The sequence below is a fragment of the Sarcophilus harrisii genome, chromosome 2, assembly GCF_902635505.1.
Source record: "Sarcophilus harrisii chromosome 2, mSarHar1.11, whole genome shotgun sequence".
Taxonomy (NCBI): Eukaryota; Metazoa; Chordata; class Mammalia; order Dasyuromorphia; family Dasyuridae; genus Sarcophilus; species Sarcophilus harrisii.
The window spans coordinates 263,614,189-263,641,668 of record NC_045427.1 but is presented as its reverse complement, the minus strand read 5'-3'; the positions used below and the strand labels follow the sequence as shown (position 1 = coordinate 263,641,668).

The 27,480-nt window shown below is 37.1% G+C and overlaps 1 protein-coding gene across 2 annotated transcripts in view; it reads left to right on the top strand.

Annotated features, from left to right (window-relative positions):
• VPS39 (VPS39 subunit of HOPS complex) overlaps window positions 1-27,480 on the top strand; it is a 62,176-nt gene that overhangs the window by 3,813 nt on the left and 30,883 nt on the right. For both annotated transcript variants that reach the window (XM_031952151.1, XM_003756035.4), the window contains exons 2-11: window positions 6,813-6,878; window positions 9,375-9,439; window positions 9,780-9,822; window positions 13,781-13,875; window positions 16,032-16,130; window positions 16,729-16,821; window positions 19,169-19,352; window positions 21,772-21,892; window positions 21,998-22,118; window positions 26,568-26,697. In XM_031952151.1, the coding sequence (XP_031808011.1) occupies window positions 6,813-6,878; window positions 9,375-9,439; window positions 9,780-9,822; window positions 13,781-13,875; window positions 16,032-16,130; window positions 16,729-16,821; window positions 19,169-19,352; window positions 21,772-21,892; window positions 21,998-22,118; window positions 26,568-26,697 (1,017 nt within the window). The remainder of the gene's footprint in view (window positions 1-6,812; window positions 6,879-9,374; window positions 9,440-9,779; window positions 9,823-13,780; window positions 13,876-16,031; window positions 16,131-16,728; window positions 16,822-19,168; window positions 19,353-21,771; window positions 21,893-21,997; window positions 22,119-26,567; window positions 26,698-27,480) is intronic.

Below are 27,480 nucleotides of genomic sequence, written 5' to 3'. Positions count from 1 at the left end.
TTGTTGAGCTCTTGAGAAAGAGTCAGGGAGAGCTAGACCTAGCCATTTTGTTGTTGTTCTTTTCTTTTTTTAACTGCTTGTAGCTCAAGCTTTCTTTGAAATCGTGGGTGGAATAGCATCATTCCCAATTGTCATGAGATGTAGCCCATAAATATTGCAGTAACCCATTTGGGATTGACCAGTGCAAAGATTTGAGCCTGACATCTCCAAATTGACCTGAATGACTAACATGTCTAATTGGGACTGAGTTCCCAAGGATATGAATGAAAACTAAGTGTTTGGTGTGAGTCAAGTGCATGCTAAGTTCCGGAGATACAGACACAAAAATAAAGCTCTCTCCATGAGTCTGTGCCTTCTGATGAGGGAGACAAAGCACATAGACCAGCCAGATACCTAGATTGAAAAATGGCAAATTGAGGTTTCCTTTAACTGGGCGAACTTTGACAAGTTCATTAACTTCTAGATTTTTAACATTAGAGTCCTTAAAAATGAATGTCACCTAAGCAAATCTACTGTAACTACTCCATTTTTCTGAAATCTCTAGTCTACAGGCATGCATTCAAAAGTGTACTTTCCTTGAAATCGGGCATCCTTTAAGAAGCTGATCCAAATTTTGAGGCTCAAGAAAGGATTCTACATACTATAAAATCTCTCTTAAGCTGTAGTCTCTCCCCATTAAACTTAGAACAGATTTAATAAAATGTATGGTTTGTTTATGAATGATACATGGTAAATATGGTATAAGAAATATATATTGCTTTAGAATCTTGACACCTAGGAAGGAAAGTCCTATGCCATAAATTTGTTCAGGTGACTGTCCAGCCCAATTAGTACTCCCTGTAGCCTATTTCTCACACACACACACATCAGTTTTGCCATTGACTTGATAGATAACCTGAATTCAAGTCTCTGTGTCTTGGATTTTCCAATGGTACATCTGAAGGACACTTTCTTCTTACAGTATTGTTAGGCAGATTGACAGTCATGTGAATATTATACTTTTCCTTCTTTAGAAGAAACGTTAGATCACATGAAGTCCATGTGTGAAAAAGAGACATGGTTTACCTTAAGAAAATCCAAATAAAAGATTGAAAGTGATCAGATAGTTTCAGCTCCTGAGAAGTATATACCATTCTAATCTATTCCCTTATTTTATAATTTCTTTGGTCCTTGTTCTAGAAAGTAATTAAGTAGAAATGGAAAACAAGATAGTATGCTATAATAACATTATTTTGCTTGCTTATTGCCATTGGAAGCAGTGTTGCTATGACACCAACAACTATGGGAGAGGCTGGTAAATTTTGTAGACGATTGTTTTTGGGACTTTTGTTATGAAATTTGAAGAGCCATCAAGCCTAAAGATTTGCTTTGCCACTTAACATGCATCTAGAGAGTTACACATATTTACTTTTAATCCCCACAGATATCTTTAAAAATAAATAATCTACTCCCTGGGTGACTTCCTGATTCACCTTGTTAGCGCTAACTCAGTTTTGGACTGCTCCTGATTTAGAGGATATTATGAAACTTGGTGTTTTTCTTTCTTTCTTTTTTAAATAGATTTTTTATTGATATCTTTTCTTACATTACCTATATTTTCCCTATAGCTATTCTTCTCTTCTGTCTGAGAATGTCATTCCTTATATCATAATTTTTTTAAAGTGGAAGAAGAGAAAAATAAAAGTTTAATATGTTGAAAATATATGCATTGTTCTAAAGAGGGAAGGACCTTATCTTTTTTCCTTCTTTAGGGGCATTCTTATTCATTTACTTTGCCCCATTTAGTTTCAATTGTTCTGCATTGTTGTAGTCATTATGCATCTTATTTTCCTGATTCTGCTTACTTCAGTTTGCATCAGTTCGAAATAAGTCTTTCCATGCTTCTCTATATTCATCATGTTTGTCATAGTCCGTTACATTCATGTACCTCATTTTGTGTAACTGTTCCTCAGTTGATGGAGATTTGTTTCTACTTCTTTGCTATCACAAAAAATGCTGCTATAAATATTTTGGTGTACTTAGAGCCTTTTTTTTTTTTTTTTTTTTTTTTTTTTTTTTTTTTTTTTTTTTTTGGTCAGTGGCATTTTTGGGCATGTGCTTAGCTGTGGAGTCTCTGAGTCAACTGGCATGGACATTTTAGCCAATTTAGTTGCATAATTCTAAACTGCTCCCCACAATGGTTGTACTAATTCACAGCATTACTAATAGTGGGCTAGATAGGCGCTGCCCCTATCAGTCCCTCAAATGTTGACTATTCTCATCTTTTGTCATCTTGATAATTTGCAAAATCTGAGATCAAACCATCAGTGTGGTTTTGATTTGTATTTCTTTTACTAACGGTGATTTGGAGCATTTTTTTTTTTTTCAAACTTTTAGTGATACTTGACAGAACTATTTTTTCCCTAAGGTGTTGGATCATTTTCTGGGCTGTCCTATTAATTCTCACATTATATTTTCAAAAGAAGCTTGAGGCTTCTTTTTTGGTCTTGTTTCTTTTTTTCTCTCAACCATTTTTGAAGTCCCAGGATAGTAGGCAAAATAGATCCAGACTTCAGAAGCATTAACACTATGCCTTGTCAGGTTAGAGCTAACATAGCCTTCAAAGGTGCTTGATGGTGTTACCTGAAAGCCCAGACATACTTGCTGGACTGTGCCCTAGTCAGACTATATATATTTAATGTAATATTCAATTCTGGGCACCACATTTTAGGAAGGATACTTAAAAATTGGACCATTTACAGAACCACTACTTATTTGGGGTGTCCACTGACTGTGAGCCATTTTTGTTTTATTCTTTAAACATGAGATCGTTTTCCTTGGCAGAAAAAAAACAAAGTGGAATTAAGTAGCTCTTATCTTTTCTCTGTGTAAACAGGGGTTCCATTGCCTCTTGATCCTCTTCCATTTCCCAGTGCAGCTTTCAAGAGAACCCTCTTTGTTGTTTTTAGCTTTTTTTGTCAAACTCGGCTCCTTCAGAACTTTAGTACTCACTCCTGTATACTCCTCTTGTAGGACCTGCCTTGTTTTTGAATTCAAATTGAATTTTTGAATTCATTGGTTAGCTATTCTAGCTTCCATCTTTAAAAATCCAAGATGGGTGATTTGTTCTCTGTGCCTCTCCATCTGTCTATATATAACTCTCCTCTTTTCTTCCTCATTAGGAAAGTGTATTACTCTTGATGCATTTGAGGATTTCATTCTGGAGAGCTCTCTCTTGGACTGACTTCCTTGAAGAACTTTTAGTCCATGGGATTCAAATTGGCCTTCCCTGAACCTTTTAAAACTTTTTTCAGAATCTAGGAGGTTTATTAAACTTCTTGTATTTTTCTTCTCTGTCTTTTTTTATAATGGCTTTTTATTTTTTCAATTTTTCAAAATATATGCAAAGATAGTTTTCAACATTCACCCCTGCAAAACCTTGGGTTTCAAACTTTTCTCCCTCCCTTCCCCTAGACAGCAAGCAATCCACCATAGGTGCAATTCTTCCACACTTATCATGCTGCACACAAAAAATCAGATCAAAAGGGAGTAAAAAGAGAAAGGAAAAAAACACAAGTAATCAAACAGCAAAAGTGAAAGTACTATGTTATGTTCCACATTCAGTCCCCATACTACTATCTCTGGATGCAGGTGTCTCTTTCCATCACAAATCTATTGGAATTGGCCTGAATCACCTCATTGTTAAAAAGAGCCAAATCTTCAGAATTAATCATCATGTAATCTTCTTGTTTGCTGTATATAATGATCTCCTGGTTCTGCTCATTTCACTTAGCATCAGTTCATGTAAGTCTCTCCAGATCTCTCTGAAATCATCCTGCTGATCATTTCTTACAGAATAATATTCCATTTCGTTCATATACCATAATTTATTCAGCCATTCTTCAACTGATGAGTTTCCACTCTCTAGTTCCTTGTCATTACAAAAAGAAGTGCTTTTTTTTTTTTTTTTTAAATCATATGTGGATATTTTTGCACATGTGGATCCTTTTCTCTCATTTATGATCTTTTTGGGATATAGACCCAGTAGAGACATTGCTGGATCAAAAGGTATGCACAGTTCGATAGTCTTTTGGACAGAGTTCTATATTGCTGTCCTGAATGGTTGGATCACTTCACAACTCCAGCAACAATGCATTAGTGTCCCAATTTTCCCACATCCCCTCCAACATTTATCATTATCTTTTCCTGTCATCATAGTTAGCCTGAAAGGTGTATAGTGGTACCTCAGAGTTATCTAATCAATAGTGATTTAGAGCATTTTTTTAATATGACTAGAAATGGCATGAAGAAATTTTCATCTGAAAACTGTCTGTTCATATCCTTAATTAGATATTTTTGATGGAGTGTTCATTTCCCTTTAAGGTCTTTGTCACTTTCTTCCCTGAAACCAGTTCCTCTTGGCTGGTGAAAATCAGATCCAAAATAGAAATTCTTTCTTAAAAAATGAAGAGCCCACTTCCCCACCAAAGTATCTGTTGCTTCCAGCACTTAAACCAGATCCTCCTTTTGGTGAGGATTGAATCCACAAGGGAATTTCCACCTTTTGGATAGTGGTTTCGTTTACATTTTTAGAATTTCTGCTTTTGACAGAGAGGGAGAAAATTCTAGCATACATCTGGATAATTGAAATCCTCCGTCACTACTGCATGTCATATTTCTGTGTCAGACTTATTAGCTGTTTTCACTTTCAGTCCTTGTAGGTTAAAATATGATAACATTCTTTGAGCTCCATTGAAGTGTTCTCTGTCTTTCTTCTCTTTCCTTTGGTTCTTGGATTTCCACATGTGATTATATCTTTTTAAAGATATTCTCATGTCACCAAATCTTACTATTAATTATGAGATCAATTTTGCCTCCTTGTATTAGTTTGCCTATTACTGACCTTTTCTGCATTTATGTTTAAGTGTCTGAGGCCATGGGGTTTTATCGCTAGTTCCTTTCTTGGATTTTGTCGCTTGTGAACTTCTGGATGTATTTATTTTTTCTATAACCTTTAGGGTATCTAGAAGAAAGAGGAAGTGAAGTGTGTTGGTTAGGGTGCTGGACTTGAAATAAGAGAGACCTAGCTTCAGTTATGGCTTCAAATCCTTAATAACTCTCTGACCATGGCTTCAGTTTTCTTAGCTGTAAAAAATGAGAATGATAATAGCACATGCCTTCTAGGTGTGTTGTTAGGATCAAGTGAGATCATATTTGTAAAGCATTTAGTACAATGCCTGACTCATAGTAGGAGCTTAATAGATGCTTTCTTCCCCTCTGTAAGTTAGAGTAGGTATAAATAAACTGTTTTCCATCTGTTTTCTTTTCTCTTTTGTTTGTTATTGATATGCTGTGTTTTTATATCACCTTCATTCCCTTCCTCTAACCATTAAGAAATTTACTAATACATCAATGAAATCTGACCACATATTTAGCAGTGTATATACCATTAGTCCCATACCTGTCCAGAAAAGGGAAGGAGATAGTTGCTTTTTTCAGTCTTACTCATCAGTGAAAAGCAAAAGTATGTAACGTTACCTTTTTCTGATGTACTATTTTTCCTTCTGATTATTTCTGAGGAACCCCATCTCTGGAGCCATCCTAGATTCTGATAGTATGGTTCCACTTTATGTTGACTGGAACCAGACCTCTATCTCACTTTTGAGTCACAAGCTCTTATTATATAATGTCTTCATCTGTTATAGTGTAAGCTTCTTCAGGGCAGAAATTGTGTTTGTATTCCTAGCACAGTGCATGGAAAAAAATAGTTAAGTATATACATATCACTTCTAATGTAATTTCATCGTCTTCATGTTTGTAAAGTCAGAGGTTTGCAATTTTAACTTACAAGTCTTATTCATTATAGACAGTATTTAAAAAAATAGTTGTAAGCTCAGTATATTTTTTTAAAAATGCAAATGTCAGCTAGGGGCATCTAGGTGGCACAGTGGATAGAACACCAGCCCTGCAGTCAGAAGGACCTGAGTTCAAATGTGATCTCAGACACTTAACAAGTTCTAACTATGTGACCCTGGGCAAGTCACTTAACCCCAGTTGCCTCAGCCAAAAAAAAAAAAAAATGCAAATGCTGTCTTTAAATTAATTTTTTAATATTTTGTCCCAATAGAATCCTTTAGTAATTCTGTGTTATTTTTTATTTTTATTTAAAAGTCTCAAAAGACACATTGCTTTTCCTTTTAATGTACTATTTCCTTTTAAAAAATAATTATCTTTACTCTGGATTCTGAGAACATGAACTTTAAAAAAATCAAACCAGATTAAGGTCCTCATTAACTTAGCATCAAAAGAAAAATAAATATCAACTCTGTGCAATCCAACACATAGCATTTTTCAATGGTATCAAAAAACAGTTGTGAGAAGGAATTCCTTTCCTATAGAGAGGTCCTTGATTTATTGAATCATCTTTGAAAAATTTGGAGCCAGTATTATGCCTTATAATTCTCTCCTATTTTTCATAAAATCTAGTTCAGTGGGGCTTAGTAAAAAGGTATTAGCTTATCAGTGAATGAATACATTCCCAGCATTGCAAGACAAAAACTTTTAAAAGCTATTCTGCTTTTTCATTTTTTCCATAGTGCATTTATGTGTTCTTGTGGGGAATACTGAATTGAGGAAGTAGGAGAGAGAGGGGGGAGGGAGAGAGAGAGAGAGAGAGAGAGAGAGAGAGAGAGAGAGAGAGAGAGAGAGAGAGAGAGGAAGAAGGGAGGGAGGGAGGGAGAGAGAGAGAGAGAGAGAATGTGTGTGTGTGTGTGTGAGTGTGTGTGTGTGTGTGTGTGTGTAAGTATCACTGAACTTCATGTCTTTCTTTCCAGAGGAATGGCTTCTTGTGGGAACCAAGCAAGGTCATCTCCTTCTCTATAGAATTCGGAAGGATATTGGTGAGTAGCAAAGGCTTCTGGGAAGTGGTCCTTTCCAGAGCAAAGAAGGTAGCAAGTTCTGATGCTCAAGTGGCTTCTTTTTAAGTCATAGGGTATTATAGACAAGAAGATGACATCCAAAATTCTTTCAGCTCTAAAACTTGGTGATTTCATCATTCTTAAGTTAGCTCTTTGATAAATTATTTATCAAGGGATGTCTTTGTTTGTGATATATGTGGTTTATTCAAAATTTCCAGTAGGAGATAGGGAAAAGAATGCTGGATTGGGTGTCAGTAGACTTGGGATCTTGTCCTACCCCTCATTAACCACATGTCCTGGGTAACCTTCAGCATTGTGAAGATGACATGGGATAATCCAGGCAGTCAGGTGACCTGGGCTAAAATTCCAGCTCTTCCACTGCTTATCTTTGTGATCTTGGATAAGTCACTTGAGCTTTTTTACGGTTCTATTTGCTCAATTCTACATAAGAATGAAGGAACCTCAGATTCATTCTTAAATTTAAACTCCTGTATGAATGTATTTGGGAAACATCATTCCCTTGTAAAATGATAAAGCCCTGGGCAGGATATTTGGCTATTCCATTGATGGTGAAACATTTCATTATGTCTCTGAATAAGGACTGGACGGGAGTCAAAAACATCCTGTCTTTTCCACTTTACTTTGTGAGTTTGGGCAAGTCACTACTTTTCTGAACCTTTGTCAGTAACAATATAGAATAATGTGTAAATAATTCTGTTGCTAAGCTTTTCCTGTAACTTATCGAAATATCAAATATTCCTCATACCTTTTTCTGATTTTCCATCTTTTCTCTCTATAGATTTGATAAGTATGTTTATAATATCCACATGGACATAAGTTTTAAGTAGCCAATTTTTGGTAGTTTATGGCATATAAGCCAGGGCATATGTCCTCTTTGGTACCTTTGATAAATAATTTAGTCTCTATTTATCCCCCAAATAAATGAGAATAGCAATATTAGCCTAATTCAGAGGATTGGTAAGTTGGACATTTAATCAAGAGCTTCTGGAAACTATTCTTTCCCTAGTAACTTTTGGAATAGATCTAGCCCAGTCGTTGGTAATGTAGGTTTGGAATCATGGCCCAGAGACGCTTTTTCTGTTCCAGAGGGCCTTTGTAATATGCAAAGGGTAGTTAAGGGTAGATCAAGGATTGATCTGAAGTATCAATTTATCTCTAAAATGGATCCAGGTTCACTCTGTTTCATAATCCCCAAACCATGATATATTCCCTGAGGAATGGGATCAGAAGAACATGGGATTTGAACCCAGGTCTCCTCAGACTCTTGACTCAGTGTTCCTTGTTATTGTATCTTGTTATCTCCTGAATTGATCTGGGTTTTCTCATATCAATCTAGAAGTAATAGAACTTTTCCAGAATTGGATCATATGGGGCTGACAGCAGGTGACAGCAGGCTATCGTTTGGGGAAGAGAAAAAGGTTGATTTAAGTTTAACATTCATCTACAATTCTCCACCTCTTCCTACTCCCATTACATTTTGTGCTTTTTCAAGATACCAAAAGAATTCTTATTGGATAAAATAAATAAGCTATTTGTGAAAAGTAAAGTATTGCATTGAGGAAGATATAATTAAGATATCCTTTTCTTGCTGGGGAGTATGTCATCCTGGATACAATTTGGAGGATCCAACAAAGTTGGGTTCTGTCAGATGCTTTGTCTGTAGCATTCAGAGAGAGAGAGGAAGTGAAACAGGATTTTCATGCTGTGGCTATGATGTTAAACACAAACAGTGATCACAGGTTTCATGGAAAATAGTATGATATCTATATGGAAAATATGAAAAATATTTAACAATAAAAATGTACCCTGCCATTTATATTCTCTGATTTCTAAGGCTGGGGCATTTCTAAGGCTGACTTGGGTTGAGCAGTAGTCTTATATTTCTGTGATATATAATGTTTCACTCACTTTTGCAACAGTACCAGCAGATGTGGCATCCTTGGAAAGTGGCAGTAAGTTTGGATGCTTGAAACTGCTTTGACCCTTGGGTTGGAGTTGAGTGTGTGCTTTGTCCTGTGCTGTGGTCCATAGAGTAGTTCTTGGGCTTTATTTGTCTAGATTAAAGACATTTATTTCCATAGTCCAAAGTCTTCCTTGGGATAGGTTCTGCAGCTGGTGCTCTTTTATTTGGTAACTTTGTGAAAGTCCTTTCCTTTCAGAATTTCTTGCCAGGCTTTTGTTAGAAAGCCTAAGTTTTGTAGGCCTATAAGTGCCTTTCAGCTGAACAGAACTTCTCTGATGGGATCTTGCTCTGCTGTTAAAGGAAGGGGCTTGAGACCATGTATGGTCAAGTTGAAGTTTAAACATTTCAGCCCTTTTGGCAAAGACAAGTTTTTAATCTCTATCTTACTGACTTTTCATACAAAGAAGTTTACAGGGTTTTTTGTGTTTCATGGGCAGGGGTTTGGCTAATGTATTCCTTCATTAGAACTATATGTGATTATTTCTTTTACCTAGGTTGCAATAGATTTGAAGTGACTCTAGAAAAATCCAACAAGAACTTCTCCAAAAAGATTCAACAGGTGGGTAATCAGGGAAGCAATGATGTCAAGAGCTTGAAAGGGGGTTGGGCCTTTGCCAGGGTCCCCTTTAATTGTAATCTCTGCTAACTGCTTCAGTCTCACCCATTTCTTCCTCATGAAGAGAAACCCTCTGAATACACAGCTCATAGAGTGAGGTCCTCTTTCACAACAAATTTTGGTCCCGTATTAAAAAAAAAAACTATAGATTTGTCTCATAACTTTAAGAAGTGCTTTGAATCCCTTATCAGTGTTGTAGCCAAATGAACAACGATGGGCAGATTTTCAGCATGTTTTGTTTGAGTTAAATGATTTGTGCCTTTTTTTTTTTTCCCCCTTCCAGATCCACGTGGTTTCCCAGTTTAAGATTCTGGTCAGTTTGTTAGGTAAGTGAAGAAAAGATTCTTTTGTATTTAGGGGCTTTCCATTATGTCATATGTCAGGGAGGAAAGATTCAGCCCGGTTAACTCTTTTACTACATGATTAGGTGGAGCTAGTTATATTTTTGGATGCCATAGAGGACCAGCTTTCATCCTGCTCAGGCCCTACTCTAAGTATTGGGGTTAGTAGAGGCCCTATTCTGTTAATGATGCTGATCTATCACCTTTACAGTTTTACTCTTCACTGCCTGAGACTGGTTGGTTGATCCGTCAGCTATAGAATGTAAGCTTCTCTCACCCAGACACCAGTTGTGTTTAGCTAGACTTCCACCCTAGGTTATTCACATGATGCTAGATGCTGCTAGAGGAAGGCATGCAACCTTGCTGACTAGGTTTATAGCAGATTTGTTTCATCTCACCAGAGCTCTCACTACTCCAAAGCAATCCTTTAATTTTCTAGTTGACTATCATAGGAGAGTCCTTAATTGACTCATAGTGATTATTTCAAACCTTTGCCTCTAACTTCCTTCATCCTTCCTCTCAGCAAAGAACTTTATTATTTAAAAAAAATTTTTTTATTATAGCTTTTTATTTACAAGATATATGCATGGGTCATTTTTCAGCATTGACAATTGCAAAACCTTTTGTTCCAACTTTTCCCCTCCTTCCTCCCACCCCTTCCCCCAGATGGCAGGTTGACCAATACATGTTAAATATGTTGAAGTATAAGTTAGATACAATATATGTATACATGCCCAAATACATGTTATTTTGCTGTACAAAAAAATCGGACTTTGAAATAGTGTACAATTAGCTTGTGAAGGAAAACAAAAATGCAGGCCAACAAAAATAGAGGTATTGGGAATTCTATGTAGTGGTTCATAGTCATCTCCTAAAGTTCTTTTGCTGGATGTAGCAAAAAACTTTATTACCTTCTACTTTACTGAAGAAAAAAAAATAGAGGATATCCATCTTGATCCCCTTCTCTTATCCTATCTCTTTCCTCAACACTTTCTTTTCATTTACTTCATTTTCTGGTTGCATTTCCCTCCTACCTTTTTAAGAGTTTGTCTACTTGAACATGGCCTCTCTCTCTTCTTTAGTCTCCTCTTATCCATTGATTATTTTTCTACTCCATTTCTGTCCTAGCCTTTAAATAACCTTTACTTACTTTCCCATCTCCTCAATTTGTTGTTCCATAGCTTTTCTCCACTAAAACCAAGCTAATAGAAAGGTTTTTTTAAACTTGTTGCCTTTATTTCTATGTGTCCCATTCTCTTCTCATCTTGACTTTTTCCACGAATATTTTTAGGGTATAGATTTCACAGAATCAAAGAATTTGAGAGTTGAAAGGGACTTCAAGGGTTTCCTAGTCAAATTCATACCCAAAAAGCATCATTATAACATATCCACGAATTTGTCTGAAGACTTATAAACGGATAGGAGTCCCTCACTTTACCCTCAATGTCTCTTGAGAGACCATTCCACTTTGGGTCCACTCTGTTTGTTAGGAAGATTTTCCTGATGTTGAGCCTACATTTTCCTCTTTTTAACTTTATCCCCTTTGCTCCTAGTTTTGCCCGGACCAAATAGAACAAGTTTAATTCCTTTTTCACATGACAGGCCTTGAAATAGTTGAAGACCAATATTATGCTTAGTTCCTTCAGCTGATCATCATAATGAAGTTAATTCAGGACCCTTTACCATCTTGATGACTAATGGACACTCCCCAACCTAGTTGTCTTTCATATTCCAGATGAGGCCTAACAGGGGCCTTGGGACAGTCATTTTTATTTCCTAAAAACGGCTTCTCTTAATTTGATTCAGGATGCTATTTAATTTCTGAGATGCTACATCCCATTGCTAATATTGAGTCTTTAGTCCACTAAACCCCAACATTTCTTTTTCAGAAGAGTTTTCTATCCATGTCTCCCTAGACTATATATATACATATCACTATAACTATATAATAACTAGTCACATAGTTATAAAGTGGATTTCTTAAACCTAAGTGAAATACCTAATTTTTATTCCTATTGGATTTAGATTTAGTCCGATTCACTAGCTGAAAGATCTTTTTGAATACTGTTATCTACTGTGTTTGCTGTTCTTTCCAGATCTGCAAACTTGATGAGTAGATTATCTTTAATCTTTGATAAAAAGTGCTAAACAGCACAAGGCAAATACAGATCCCTGAGCTTCTTCACTAAAGATTTCTTGATGATATTGAACCATTAACAAACTAGGTTTTGAGTTTGACCATCCAATTGTTCTGAATCCATTTGATTGTTGTCTAATCTTTCTTTCTGCCTGAGAAATTTTTATGTGACCCCAGGCATATAGGCATATAAAGTAAGTGTACAAATCAAATCTTTACTGATAGTAAATCATAATTTCGCAACTCCACATTCAATTACACAACCCCAAAAAGGGTTGCAACCCACAGTTTAAGAAGCTTTAGTCTAATCTATATTTTTTCATGTTTTCTACAAAGACAGTGAATACTTTAATAAAAACCTTCATTAAGATCAAGGTAAATTATTTCTATACCTACTATTTCATTAATCCTGTTCAAAAAAAGAAATGAGATTACTCTGACATGTTTTTGATGAACCCATGTTGATTCTTGGTAATCATTTTCTCTTTTTAAATGGTAACCTATCATTTCATTCATGATCCATTCTAGAATTATCCCCGGAATTATAGTCAAGCTCACTGGCCTCTGTGACCATATGCTCAAGGAAATAGGTCTCTGAAGGCTTTAAGTAGTTTCTGGAATAGCTTCAAATGGAATCCATTTTATTAAAGCACCCTAAAGGCACTAAGAACCATTTTTTATATTTCCCTGACATAAAGGAGCCTTTAACTTTGGATTGGGATAAAATGTAGTAGGTTTCTTGCTTATTTGAGGCTCTCCATGTTACCCTTTAGAATCTATTTCTGGGTTCACCTTTTGTATCTTTTAGTTCTCTACTTTTGAAAAGAAAGCAAAGGAATGCTTCAAACTCATTTAGCCACCTCCAAGGGAGTGGGTATAAGGCCTCCCTCTCTTTGATCTCTGTTATTTTTCCAGCTTTATTCCCCCATCTCTCCATTTATTCAATGTTTCATGTAATTGGACTCTTAGCTGTACCCCACTTCTCTCTTGTAGTCTTGCACCTCCATTCATGTAGGCTTGGAATGTACTTCCTGTTCCTCTCTTCTGATTAAACTCCTTTCTTCTAGGCTCAGCTCAGTTGGCACTTCCTCTTTGAAGTGTTCTCTGATTACTCATTCTACCTGACTCCTGAAATTCTCTTTCACATTTTCCTAGAGCACACTGTCTGGGTTGTTGCTTTGTCCCTGCCACTTCTTGCCTTGGGTTGTATTTTTGTCTGTGTCCTCTCTTCCATCCCAACATCCTAGGAGGCTAGAAAGTTCTATTTGGTCAGGGACCTTGCACTTTTCACCATTGGAGTGCTACCACCCAACATAGTGCCTTCAGGGTAGAAGGTGTGTAATAAAATTTGATTATCTTTAGAGAAAGCTTAAGTATAGACCTGAATTTTTATTTTATGGTTGGTACATAAAATTGAATCAGTCATTTTTGTTTAATTTTGTTTTTTAAGGCAAGGGGTTCTTAATCTCGAATCTATGAACTTGAGTTTTTTTTTTCTTTGTTTTTAATAATTGGACTTTGGTGTCCTTTGTGATAGCATGTATTTTATTTTATGCATTTAAAAACATTCTTACATGGTATCAGCCATGATTCCCCAGATTGCCAAAGGGATCTTTGATACAAAAAAGTTAAGAACCCGAATTCTTAAGGCAATACATTTATTTATTTTAGTATTGTTGATATATTCATCTGGGACCAGCATTTTAAAGTTTTTTTCTGAAGTTTGATCTGATACTTCCCATGTTATTTCCCTTTTCTTCTTCCATTAAATGTTTGAAAAGTAATTATATGTCTCTTTTAAAACAGAAAATAATATTTATGTTCATGACCTGTTGACATTTCAACAAATTACTACTGTTTCAAAAGCAAAAGGGGCATCTCTGTTTACCTGTGACCTCCAGGTAAGTACTGGCAAAATAATTAACTGTTCTTTAGCTATTTCTTACTTAATGGAATAGGATAGTTGCATGGGTTTTTCCAGAGTAGCAAAACAACATTTGTTTTGGTTTGTATATATACCAATGCCCAAATAAGCTATGTCCTTAAAATGACCTTTCTTTAAAAGGAAAGAAAATATGGAAGGACACTTCCATTACTGAAAAGTAATTGCACAAAGTTAATATACCAAAATTTTATTGTAAAACTTTTATCTTTTCTGTCAAATATACATTAAGTATTAATTTTTATTATAACTGTTCTCTGTTTTCATAATGTTTGTTGTAGTTTATGTTAAGAGTTCCATTATAAACTGAACTCTTTGAAACCTTTACATTTTGGGTGAATTGGATTTTGCTCCACTGACATGGCCTTCAAGAACTGAGGCATAAAGAAGTCTGAATAATAGTGTGCCAGTGTAGAATTAAAGTTTTGCCATAGAGAATCCCTACTGACTTTATTGTTACCACTTTAACAGAGCATTTTTTTTATTTTTGAAAGATTAATCGTAATGGGCTGAGGCTTGAGTTGATGCACTGAGGTCCCAAGCACGTGAGGCTAAATAGTAATTGGACTATACTCTATTAATATACATGCTTGCATAAAGAATGGCCCCCACCCACTCTCTGTGCAAGTCCTGATATGTTGTGTAGGAAATAATAATTTTGGTGGGTGGAGGCAGGGAGACAGGAAGAGAGGCTGAGAGAGATTGCTGGGGGTTTGATTCTGGTAGCTGCTGGTCTTATGGCTTCTGTTCTAGCTAGCTTCTTGACGTTGCTGACGTTGCTATTGCCGATTCCCTTCTTCCTCTGATCTTTCTTCATCATTGCTAAGAATAAAGATTGACGATTTCCCCTTAACCTGAATTCCTGACTCCGGCTGATTTTAAAATACATGGTCATCACAATTAATAATTTTATTATTAAGATTTTTTTTTTTTAGGATAAATGCTTTTGAGGGACTAGTAAAATGTTGGAGTGTGCGTGTGTATATTTGTGTGTGTGTGTGTGTGTGTGTGTGTGTGTGAGAGAGAGAGAGAGAGAGAGAGAGAGAGAGAGAGAGAAAGAGAGAGATAACAATAACAAACAACATATTACCAAAAATAAACTATTGCACAAAGTGGGAATATAATGTGGAGAAAATAAAAATTATACAGTGAATCAGACCTGAGTAGAATAAATCAAGAATAACTCCCTTCAGGAGGTAGATTTAGGCCAGATTTGAAAAGAGATGAGGGAAATAGATAGGCATATAGGAAAAAAGAATACAGTGAACAAATGTTTTTTCTAAATGACATATTTCTGTGTATATGTGTTTTGTGTGTATGCATATACATATATCTGTGTTCATTATGTATGTGTGCATAACATATATTACATGTGATTTTAGTGTCACAGGTTGGAAAGGGCACCTCGGTGATAAGTTGGTCATTTGCCCTGGAAAGGCTTGGATCTCTTTCCTTTAGTTTATTCCAGGATGGCCAGTCACTGACTTGATGGGAAAATGAATTGAATGCTTATCATCTTCCAATTCTTAGGAACTTAGGAGCTGGTCTTTGGGAAATGGAAGAACCTGACTGTGTGCTGACTTTTGGAAATCAGAATTGGATGATGAAGAATGGATTGGATTAATTGGATTAATGGAATATGGGGGAGGGGATACAAGGAGAGTAGAGGGCAAGGGAACATGGTAACAGAAAGTAGCTACTGTGAAAATTAACCTGTGAGTTATTTGGGGCACATTCAAAAAGAAAAGGAAATATAATTTACCCAAGTAGAAGCGTGTGTTGTTTGAATAGAAAATTTATTAAATCTGTAGCTCCTGTTTGTAATGGGGCCCTCAGTGGGAACCCTGTAAAAATGCTGATTGAGATGTTATTCTTTGACCATTCCCTGTTTCTGAATACATTTTTAGCACTAGCAACATTTTGCTGGGCTCCTTTGCTGACATAAATTGTTTAGAGAATTATTGAAAGTATTTTAAATTAACTCATTTGAAGCATAAAGAGAATATTAATTTTTAGCTGCATTTTCGCTTTGAGCTAATTGGGAGTTCTATGGTGCAACTCTGCTTTTCTTCACTTATTCTGCTGTACTGCCAATATTTTTGATTCTTTTTTCAGCACACTGAAACAGGGGAGGAGGTGCTTCGGATGTGTGTGGCTGTGAAGAAGAAACTCCAGCTCTATTTCTGGAAGGATAGAGAGTTTCACGAACTGCAGGTAAGTTCAGTGTGAGTCAGAACAGGAGCCTTTGTTAAAGTTGACATTCACTCTGAAGGGCTCCCAATTGACTTGTAGCAAATACTCCCCAGGATTTCAGTGTTCTAATACTCTTTGAGAAACAACATGATCTAGTGAATAGAAAGCTAATCTTGGAATCAGTAAGACCAGGCAATATACTTACTATATGGCTCTGGATTGGATACTTAACTTCTCTGTGTCCAGGTGTTGAGCTTCCGTGATAATTTAAGTTCCTTAGTGTAGGGAGCTCTTTACACTCATGAAATCAGAGTTCCAGTTTAAAAAAAAAAATGTTCCCTTAATAATAACTCTGCTATTCATTTTCCAAGGTTCTTACTTTCAAAAGATAGATGTGATACAAATTTAGTCACTTGGATTCTTTATTTAGCCAACTGATATTTATCTCACACCAAACATCTCTTGCTTAGCATTTGGTAGGAAGCTATACTTAAAGGAGTAATTTCAGTACTCTGTTCCACTCTGAGCATGACTCTTTCAAAACGAGGGAAGGGATAGCAGATCATGATTTTTGATTCCTAACGTCTTTCTTAGATGAATTGACTTCCTCTTTCTTCAGGGGGACTTTAGTGTACCAGATGTACCCAAGTCCATGGCATGGTGTAAAAATTCCATTTGCGTGGGATTCAAGAGAGACTACTATCTAATAAGGGTAAGTCTTCACCTTTACACTTCAGAACACAATTGGAGCAGTGAGTTGTTTTTGCAGAGATCCTTCTGTGTACACAGGCAAAGTGGGAGAGATTTCCACATAGTAAATGCAACTCTTCAGCACAGTTAAATTCAACATCACCAGCTCTGTAGAAATTCCTCTTACAAGTCTGGGTGATGGGGGGGAGTTTAGTTGAGACACTGTTGGATTTACTTTCAATTGTAGCAGAATATGATGCAAACACAAATACTTTGTTAATATTTTTTCTTGTAGCTAAGAGAAGTGTAAAAGTGCATTGTGAAGTCCAGGAGGAATGTCATTTGCAAAGAACATCAGTAAAGATTAAATTAATGAGCTTGCTTTTATTTGCACTGGACTTTGAAGGTTAAATGAGAATTTATCAGACAAAGAAGTAAAGGGAACCCATTCTAAACATTATGAGCAGTGTACACAAAGAGAGACATAGAAGATATGTATATTAGACTTAGAATGTATTAGGGTAGTAAAGAGGGTCTAGCCATTTTGACTCGACTATAGAGCAGAGGTTTTTAATCTAGGTTCTGTGAACTTGCTTTTTAAAATATTTTGATAATTTCAGTATAATTGGTTATCTTTTTACATATGCATTTTGTTTTATGTATTTCAGGACATTATCCTAAGAAGGGAACTGTAGGCTTCAGCATTCTTACAAAGGAATCCATGACACATACAAAATTAAAAGCCCTTGCTCCAGAGAATATGGGAGGGGAGTAATAGGAGATAAAGTAGGAATTGGAGTGGAAAATAGGATCTGAACCAGGTTTTGAACTCCTTGAGAAAGAACAGAGTATAATCTGGGGGCTAACTGATACATATTAGCCACAGGATCTGGGAAAGGTTACATATCTTCTGTAAAATGAAGGAATTGGGTAATTATTGTAAAGTACTTAACACAGTGCCTGGCATATCAGTGCTGTATAAATATTAGTTGCTGTTATTATTGTTGTTTTTAGATAACTTCTTAGGTCCCTTTTAGCTCTAAATCTGGAAAGAACCTAATTAGATGAGGGATTGTTCAGCAATGGTGTAAGGGAGGACTTGAACACAGTGTTTAAGAAGAAGCAGCTTACCTACTCCTCTTCCTTCTGACCTGGTGGCAGGTTTTAGGGGATGGGAGGGGATTTGGAGGAAAGAAGGTACATGCAGGCAGAGAGAGCAGTCAAGGTTGCAACTCCTCTGGAAAGTTTCCATGATTACAAGGAGAGAGGGAAAGAGCCTGAAAGGAAGACTTCTAAAGGAAAGACAGTCTTTTAAAAAGAGTGGGATTTCTAGAGGGGAAAAGAAAGTGATCATAGTGGAATAGAGATGTCCATCGATGCATATGGGAGACTGGAAAGCTGTCAGCAGGGAAAGAAGCTTCTGTTTAGGCAACCTGCAGTTTTGAATCATGGGATCCTGAGGAACTGTGGGCAATAAATTGTTGTGTCATTTGATGTAGTAATGGGAATGCTGTTTTGATTATCATTTTCTGAATAAAGGGTGCAGAAGGAGGGCTGGTTGGGAAAGATGTGTATGTGTACGGATGTGTATGGATGGCACAATTCCTGTTCTCACTAGGCTGTGATCAGGTCTTAGTCCAGAAGGGAACCTCACTGTTTATAAAGGGTAGATTTATGGTTGATTAACATCTGCCCCAGGGTTTGATCAGAAATCATTTTTGGCTTACCCTGTATTCATATCTAACAATACAGATAATTGAGAGTTGACTATTTTTTAAAAGACTATTATTGGTGTTGTTATACTCAAAATTGCAACTTAAATTTTTTCTCCCTTACATTTTTCCTTCACTCAGATATAGGATTGAGATATGCACTTAACAGATTTGACTATATACATTATATGAACTTACCACTTGTTTAACAAATGATTTGTTTGATGTATATAGTGTGTGGGAAAGTAGGGACTAGTTTGTTGGGTTTTTTTGCCTTTCTTTATTTTAAGTTCCTAGCACAGTAGTAGACTGTTAGGAAATGTTTGTGGACTTGAATTATATTAGGATCCCCATCTTCCTGCTATTATGGATCTAATTCTTGGCTTTGTATCCCAGGGGCTGAATGTTTTGAAATCTTCCTCATAAGAGTACATGTATATTTTATAAGTATGAATATGGGTTGATAATTATTTTTCTGTATTAAAAAAGTTATTGCTCTCCTGTTAGAGAAAAAGAATGATCCTTCTAAATGGTACTTAAGTGCTAAAGCAGTATTCAGAATTTTCTAGTTCTTCCATTGTCTGTTTTTGAGCAAGAGTATTCTCGCTTAACATGGTTACTTTTAGAGTACTGAACTTCTTTTTTTATTTTTTGTAGGTCGATGGAAAAGGGTCCACCAAAGAGCTCTTTCCAACAGGAAAACAACTGGAGCCTTTGGTGGCACCCCTGGCAGATGGAAAAGTAGCTGTTGGTCAAGATGATCTCACTGTGGTGCTGAATGAGGAGGGCAACTGTACTCAGAAGTGTGCCCTGAATTGGACAGATATACCAATTTCCATGGGTGAGAACCAGCAGTAGCTATTCACTTTCCATGCTCTTTCCTGCCATTGTTATCTTGACTCTCTAAGGAAGATAGTCTGAATCATTAGCTTCAGATGTGTATGATGTGATTTTTGGTTTTTTTTTTTTTTCATCAACAGCATTTCTCATTACAAGCAATTGAATATTATAGATTTATTAAAAACTGAGGATTCTAGTGTATGAGAAGAGTTTGGGAAGTAGAAAGTCTAAATGACCATATTAGAAAAGTATGTGTACATGTCATTGTCTTCACACATCCTGTGTTGTTTCCCATTTCCTTGTTCATGCTCTTTCTCTTTGCTAGAATACTCTTCCTTGGCTAGTGAGTAGGAGCAAACTACATCCAGATGGCATCAGACCATATTTCCTATTTGTCCACTTCAAACATTTTTGCATAACCACACACATATTCAAATATACCCTCCCCTCCCTCCTTTGTGTGTACATTTATCCATAAATGTATATTTAAATTTTACTGATGCCCTTTGTCTTTTATACTACAATCATTTTCCAGTTATCTGCCCTTGCTCCCTGTCAAACCGTCCCCATTAACAAACATTTAAACATAATTGAATAAGACAAGTGCATTCTGTTGATGTATTTGGCTGCTTACTAACAAAGAAGAGAGATGGTTTCAAGTTTAAATTCTTCAGTTAATTTCATTGTGGTGGCTTTTGCATCTTGTTTACATTATTACAGTCACAGTCTATTTTGCCTTTGTTTACATGATCTGATCTTGATTATTTTACTTTTATTGTATTGCACAAATTCAATAACATTTAGGAAGTGATGTGTTGATATTTTCACTTCTTTGCCCTTCATCTTCTTCTTAATGGGCTTCATATTGGGTTTGTTATCAGATGTTTGGAAATTAAATACACTACTTGTTCCTGAAGTAGTAAGTACAACTCAGATAATGAGCTTGGGTCCTCCAGATTGTTAGAAAACGCTTATAGAACTCCATTTATGCCTGTTAATTGAAAATTTTCTTCTCTTTTCCTGTTTTTGGCCTAGTTTGTCAGACCTAGTGATGGTTGGAAACATGACAGTCATGTGTGATTCATTTTAATTAACAAGCAGTAGAATTTATGGAGCTTATGACTATAATGACTATAGTCATATGATATATGACTATAATGACTCTAATAAAAGTATGCCTGTTTCCTTTGAGAAGTTCATAGTTTACGTGGGGAGAGACAAAGTTTGTTAAACAGCAATCAGAAAAATGCCACAAAGGAATGTACAGTTAAGAACTAGATTAGGTAGTCTGAAACTCAGCCAAGAGGAAGATAATTATGGAGATAGTCAGAAGCGGTTTTGTGGTGGTAAGACTTGAGGTGGGCATTTTGCTAGACAATGGAGCTATATGCCCAGGAATGGACATCCTGTGTCTATAGGTTTATGTTCTAACAGTAAACACTACATACATAGGGCAATGATGGCATTTTCTTGGCAAAAGTACTGGAAGGGCCAGCTCATTTTATAGATGAGAAAACTGAGGCAAACAGAATCACATAGCTAGTAAGTGTCTGAGGCTGGATTTGAATTCAGTCCTGACTCTAGTCCCAGCACTTTATTTACTATACCAAAGCCAGATAGCTCAAATAGAATTACTTACTGGAGAGTCTTGAAGGATAGAGACAGGCATGTTTCTAAGCAACTTGAGGAGAAAATTGTCTTGTTCAGGAAGTCTCTAAAATTCTCTAACGTAGTTTGAACAGTTCCAGAGACCAAAACATTAAAACCCTTGTAGCAATAATGATTCCTTTAGTTAACAAAAACCCATAATCAAACCAAGCTGCAGAGCTAGGGTAGTGACAAGAACATTGAATTTGGATTTGGGAGACTTATCAGGAAATGCAAGATAGAATTGATCCAAAGAACAAACCTTTACAGGAAAAATCCTATTTAAAAACACAGTGTTGATCAAGTTCTGTGCTGTTTATTTTATTCTGGTTGGATTCTTATATAGCGCTGTGGGACATTTCTTTGTGGTTTGCTCTTCTTGGCATCTGTAAGTAACTCTTAGGTTAAAAAAAAGTAATCCTTATTCTCTTCCTGTCCCTATTGCCATTGATTGTGAGAGGGTGCTGTCCACTCCTGCTGATCTCACCTTGTTCTCCTTGTTTATCTTTTCAGCAGCCAGTAGGAAAGAGAAGAGATTGATGTTTCTGGGAGCAGGGGTTCTGTTAGTTCTTTGAGTTGGATGAGGTCACTGCCTATAAATTCATCTCTCTTTGTCCTTCCACTGATCTGGACAGTGATCAAAGAGTAGAGATCAGCTAGAATTCCACTTGAGTGAACAGTGTTTATCCCAGATGATATCCATGAATGAAAAGCAGGCCCCTTTCTTCAGACCAGAAGGGTTTCTCACATGAGGTCATGTTGCCCCTTCACAGAGCACCAACCTCCATATATCATCGCGGTGTTGCCTCGATATGTGGAGATCCGAACGTTTGAGCCTCGGCTGCTGGTGCAGAGCATTGAGTTACAGAGACCCCGCTTCATTACCTCAGGAGGGTGAGGACTTGCCACTTAATTTATCCTCCAGAGCTTTCACAGCACCTAAAGACCACACTATTCATCCTTTGCTTCTTTCTTCATGGCTCTCGCTCCTGCTTCCAGTTCAGACATCGTCTACGTGGCCAGCAACCATTTCGTCTGGCGGCTCATCCCTGTCTCTATAGCGACCCAAATCCAGCAGCTTCTCCAGGACAAGCAGTTTGAACTGGCCCTGCAGCTGGCGGTAAATTTTCTTTCTCTTCCTGAATTCCTCAGTTTCTCTGAGGGCAGGTAACTAGGAGGCCAAAGCATGTTTTTCTTGGTTGGCACACACATTCATAAATTCGCAAATCTAGAGAGGGAAAGGGACCTTCAGAGTCATCAAGTCTACCCTGCTCCTTTTGCAGATGAGGAAACTGAGGTCTGGAGAGGTGAAGGGCCTTTGCCAAGGTCACACAGGTCATAGGTCATAGGTCTGACCCTGCTACATCACGCCATAAGCACAGGATGTGGGTGAGTTAGAAGACTTTGGTTCTAACCCTCACTTGGATGTCACCTGTTTGTGGGATTGGAAGACTCTGAATTTGAGGGGGTCTCGTTTTTTTACATATAAAGTGGGGATAATAGTACCTTGTTAAAAAGTTGTGAGATAAGAAAGTACTTTGAAAAATGTGAATATATACCAATATAAGGTGATTCATTTCAATTCAGCAAACTTCTGGTTGAGTGACACTATGATATGCAAAATGCCATCTAGGAATAAAGATGATGGCTATTACAACACACCAGACTTTCAAGAAATTTATGGTTAATGGAGTAAAAGATATGCTTGCAAGTATAAGTAATAGAAGGCAGAATGTAAATAAGAAGTCTAGGCAATAGGTTGTGATAGATGTGGATGGAGAGATCACTTTTAGATTGGGAGTGGGAATGAAGTATCACTTGGAAGATGTTGCATTTCCTTTGAGCCTTATAGGTGTGATGGATCTTCAAAAGAGATGGAAAAGAAATATATTTTAGGTGTTAGTGCATTATTGACATTAGCAAAGACATAGAAACAGGAGAAGATGAAGAGGTGAGGGTGCAGGGCAGTGACATGTGGAACTGGAACCTCAAATATGTGAAAAGTCAACACTTTTGTTGATAAGAGAGAAGATTGAAAAAGTATCTCAAAGCTGGCTTATTGGGTATGGGAATCACAAACTCATGACAGTAACATTATCACCATTAACAGTAGTAATACTTTAATATATTTAACATGTATTGGTCAACCTGCCGTCTGGGGGAGGGGGTGGCGGGAAGAGGGAAAAATTGGAACAAAAGCTTTGGCAGTTGTCAATGCTGTAAAATTATCCATGCATATAACTTGTAAATAAAAAGCTATTAAAAATAAAAATAAAAAAATGGCAGTAATAAAAGCATATCATTCTAGCAAGATTAGTTAAAAAAAAAAAAAAAAAAAAAACTTAAGATCACCTTTCCCTGTGGCTTTTAGTCTTTCTGCAGTGTCTCTCTTTGAGGAATCATGGAATGTTAGATCTGGCAGGTTCCCAACCTCCTTACTTTTAGATGAGGAAGCTAAGGTCCTGAGAGTATGTGACTTGTTTACAGTCACATAGGTACTTTAAAGAAGATCTGGTTCTAAGATCAGGCCTCAGCCTGTAATTGTCAAGTAATTGTCAAAGTGTGATCTGAGGATTTCTGGGGGTACTTGGGGTCCTTTCAGTAGATTTGTGAGGTCAAAATTGTATTTATAATTTTACTGATTATGTAATTGCAGGCTAATCTTATCCCCCATTTTTTGCCTTTCTAAGGGAGCATCTGTTATGGGCTTAACACTCTATAAGAAGTTTCATTCTAGCTAGGAAAACAAAACTCAGATATTAAATAATTTGAGATGAATTCTCTGGTATTGATTTAGTAGGAGAAGACTTCATTAGATATATATAACCCTTGGGCTGCTCCTTGAAGGATAGGTAGGTAAGGGAAAAGCAAGAGCATTTCAGGTAGAGCCAACAACATAAACAAAGGCATAGAGTGGGGCATTTTCAAGAAAGAAAGCCAAACTTGGAATAGAAAGTATAGGTTCACGCTAGTGGGATATAAGGTTAGATGAATAACTGGGACCAGATTATGGAATTATCTTGAGAGCCAGACCAGATGCTAGACTGTAGCATCTCGCAGGGGTCCTCAAACTTTTTAAATAGGGGGCCAGTTCACTGTCCCTCAGACTGTTGGAGAGCCGGACTATAGTAAAAACAAAAACTTTGTTTTGTGGGCCTTTAAATAAAGAAACTTCATAGTCCTGGGTGAGGGGGATAAACGTCCTCAGCTGCTGCATCTAGCCAGGGGGCTGTAGTTTGAGGACCCCTGTGCTAGAGAGACTGATTAGGATTTATTCTAGGATAAGAGCAGAAGGAATAGAGATTTGAAAGAGATCTTGGAATGAAGAAATTACAGGATTTGATGACAGATTAGATGTAAGGGATAAGAGAAAGGGAAAAGTCAGAGATGACTGAGCAAGATTTCTAAGTTGGATCTTACCAAAGTAGGATAGTTGGGAAAGAGAGCTAGTTTTGGGTAGATGCAGTTTTTTATATATTGACTCATTTACAAAAGACGAATGCAATCAACAGGTATTATGTCCCTGCTATGTGCTGAGCATTATGTTAGGTGCTGGAGTTGAAACAAGGTACAAATAGTCTAATGATGAGTAATACAGCAACATATATAGCTAGAATACAAGACATAGGTTTTTGTGATTTAAAAACAAAATTTTATGTGAGCTCTTAACAGTAGGGTTATCATCAACTGAGAGGATCAGAGTTGAAGACAATATAGTTTGGTTTAGGCTTTAAGAAGAGGTGAGAATTCATTCAGAGAATAGGAGGAGGGAGGGAATTTCAGGCATAGAAAATCAACTTGGGCTAAAGCTAAGAGGCTTATGTGCCTTAGATGTCCTCAGGAGAGCTATTAGCTGGAAGGGAGAGTGTACATAGGAGAAACCATGTCAGTGGTGGAGTTAGACAAAAACTGTGAAGTGAGACCTTGGTTACATTTGAAGGGCCAGTGAGGGCTTCCAAGTGGAGCCCATGGCAGCTGGAGGTATAGGACTGGAGTTCAGAAGGAAGGTTGGGTCCTGAAATACAGATATGGGAATCAGCTGCATAGAAATGGCAGTAGAAGTCCTGAGCCCGAGTGTGATTGTTGGGATATAGGAAGGACTTGGCAAGCGCAGAGTCTTCTAGGACACCCACATTAAGTGACTAGGAAGAGAGTGAGGAGCCCTCTTGAAGGAAGTGGAAGAATGCTTAGAGAGGCAGGAGGAGAATCACAGGGAGTGAACATGTGTTTGCTCTTCAAGTGGAGGAATTCCCATGTCTTTGGAAGTAGAGGACTTGAGTACTGTCTTGGCTGAAGCTACGGATTGGAGAACTCATTGTCCTTCAGGTAGTAATTGGTGAACTGGCCAGTTCAGGGAACACGAAAGAGAAAAACAGAAGGCCAAGTATGTATCCTTAGGGAAGAATCTGTAGTTAGAGTGGAAAGAGAAGCCAGCAATAAGTCAGAGGTGAGTTAAGTCTCATGTATATTGAAAGGCCTCGTGGTTTTGGGAGACAGGAAGGACTGGTCTAAAAAATATCTTTTTTTTTTTTTTTTTTTTGCTGAGGCAATTGGGGTTAAGTGACTTGCCCAGGGTCACACAGCCAGTAAATGTTAAGTGTCTGAGACCAGATTTGAACTCAGGTCCTCTTGACTTCAGGACTGATGCTCTATCTACTGCACCAACTAGCTGCCCCCTTAATAGCGTTTTATTATCAAAATATATGCAAAGCTAGTTTTCAACACTTACCGTTACAAAACCTTGTGTAATAAATTTTCCTCCCTTCCTTCCTCCCACCCCCTCCCCTAGCCATCAAGTGATCCAATGTATGTTAAACATGTACAATTTCTCCATGCATAAGAAAGGCCTGTTCTAATCCTGTTTCAAGCTTTGTGACTTTGCCAAGTCATTCCCTGGGCCTCAGTTTCCTTATCTGTGTGATGAGGAATTAGACTTGATAACCTTCTAAGATTTCTTCCAGTTTTAACACTCTGATCCTATAAAAAGAGTGGAAGTTAGGAATGGGAGAAAAAAGGACCGTTGGATTTGACAAGAAGTCAAGCAAAACTTCATTTGAATGATGGAGAAAAAAATTCAGATATCTATGGGAAGTAGAGACTGATTCTTAAAAACATGGGAACTGTATTTTGGAGATGAGAGATGTAAGATATTTCAAGGTCTGGGGAAGTAGCCTGTAAAGGAAAGAAAATCCTAGAGGAAAAGGAAAAGAACAGGGATGGGACACAGGCTTGAGAGTGAGATGTTAATCTTAAGACAGAAACATTTTCCTCTAAGACTAGAGAAAAAGATGAGAGGATAGCTGTATTTTATCTGTGAAGGTGAAAACAAAAAGGAACTCGTGTTGGAGCCCAAATCAGTGGAGTTTTCCTAGTTCCATTTTCTTGATCTCCCAGGCACCCTTCCTACCTAGACAGAAGGAAACTTAAATGTTTGGCTTTATTAAGTTAATTTTGCATTACTATTATTACTTTGCCCAGGAAATTTCCTTGTCTGGTTATATTTTTTGATTATTTGTTTTTTAAGTGAGGCTGAGAACATTGAGCTCTATTTTTGCTTTCTTCCTGGTAGGAAATGAAAGATGATTCTGACAGTGAGAAGCGACAGCAGATCCATCACATTAAGAACCTGTTTGCTTTTAACCTCTTCTGTCAGAAACGTTTCGATGAGTCCATGCAAGTCTTTGCAAAACTTGGCACAGGTGAGGAGTGGATGTGGGCTAGGATTAGGGTGATGGGAGAGCAAAATTCAGCCCTGGTGGTAGGGATAAGAATAAGGAAACTAAATCTGCTACCTAGTAAGATCCTGTAGATGGCAGTATTTATTTATTTACAGTTTAGCCTCATATTATCTGGTAATATTGGTGATCCCATCACCTGCCATGAATTCAATTATCTTGATGCACATGATTCTCAGATTAGTTTGTCCGATCCTAACATCTCTCCTGACTTCCAGTCTTATATCCCTGACTGCCTCTTGGATGTTTCTAAATGAATATCTTATAAATGTTTAAAAATCAATATATCTTAAACATTCCCTCTTCCTAACTTCCCTTTTACTAAGGAGGGTACCATTATCCTCTCCATCACCCAGACCTGCAATCTAGCTGTCATTCTTTGTTTCTAATTCTTTCTTACCTCTTCCCCATCCAGTTATTTGCCAAGTTCTGTTGTTTCCACCTTCATAACCCTTCTTTTATGCACTCTCTTTTTTCCTCTGATACAGACCTTCATCACCTCTTGCTTGGACTTTTCCAATATCTTGTTGATTGGTCTCTTTGCCTTAAGTCTTTTTCCATTCCAGTCTATACACTTAGTTGTAAAATTGATCCTAAAGCATAGATCTGACCATGTCATTCACCCCCTTCTCTCTTCTCCCATTTAGTCAATTCCAGTGGTTCCCTCTTCCAAAACTAAACATAAACTACTCTGTGTGGCTTTTAAAGTTCTCCCATAACTTATCCTACCTTTCCAGTCTTCTTATC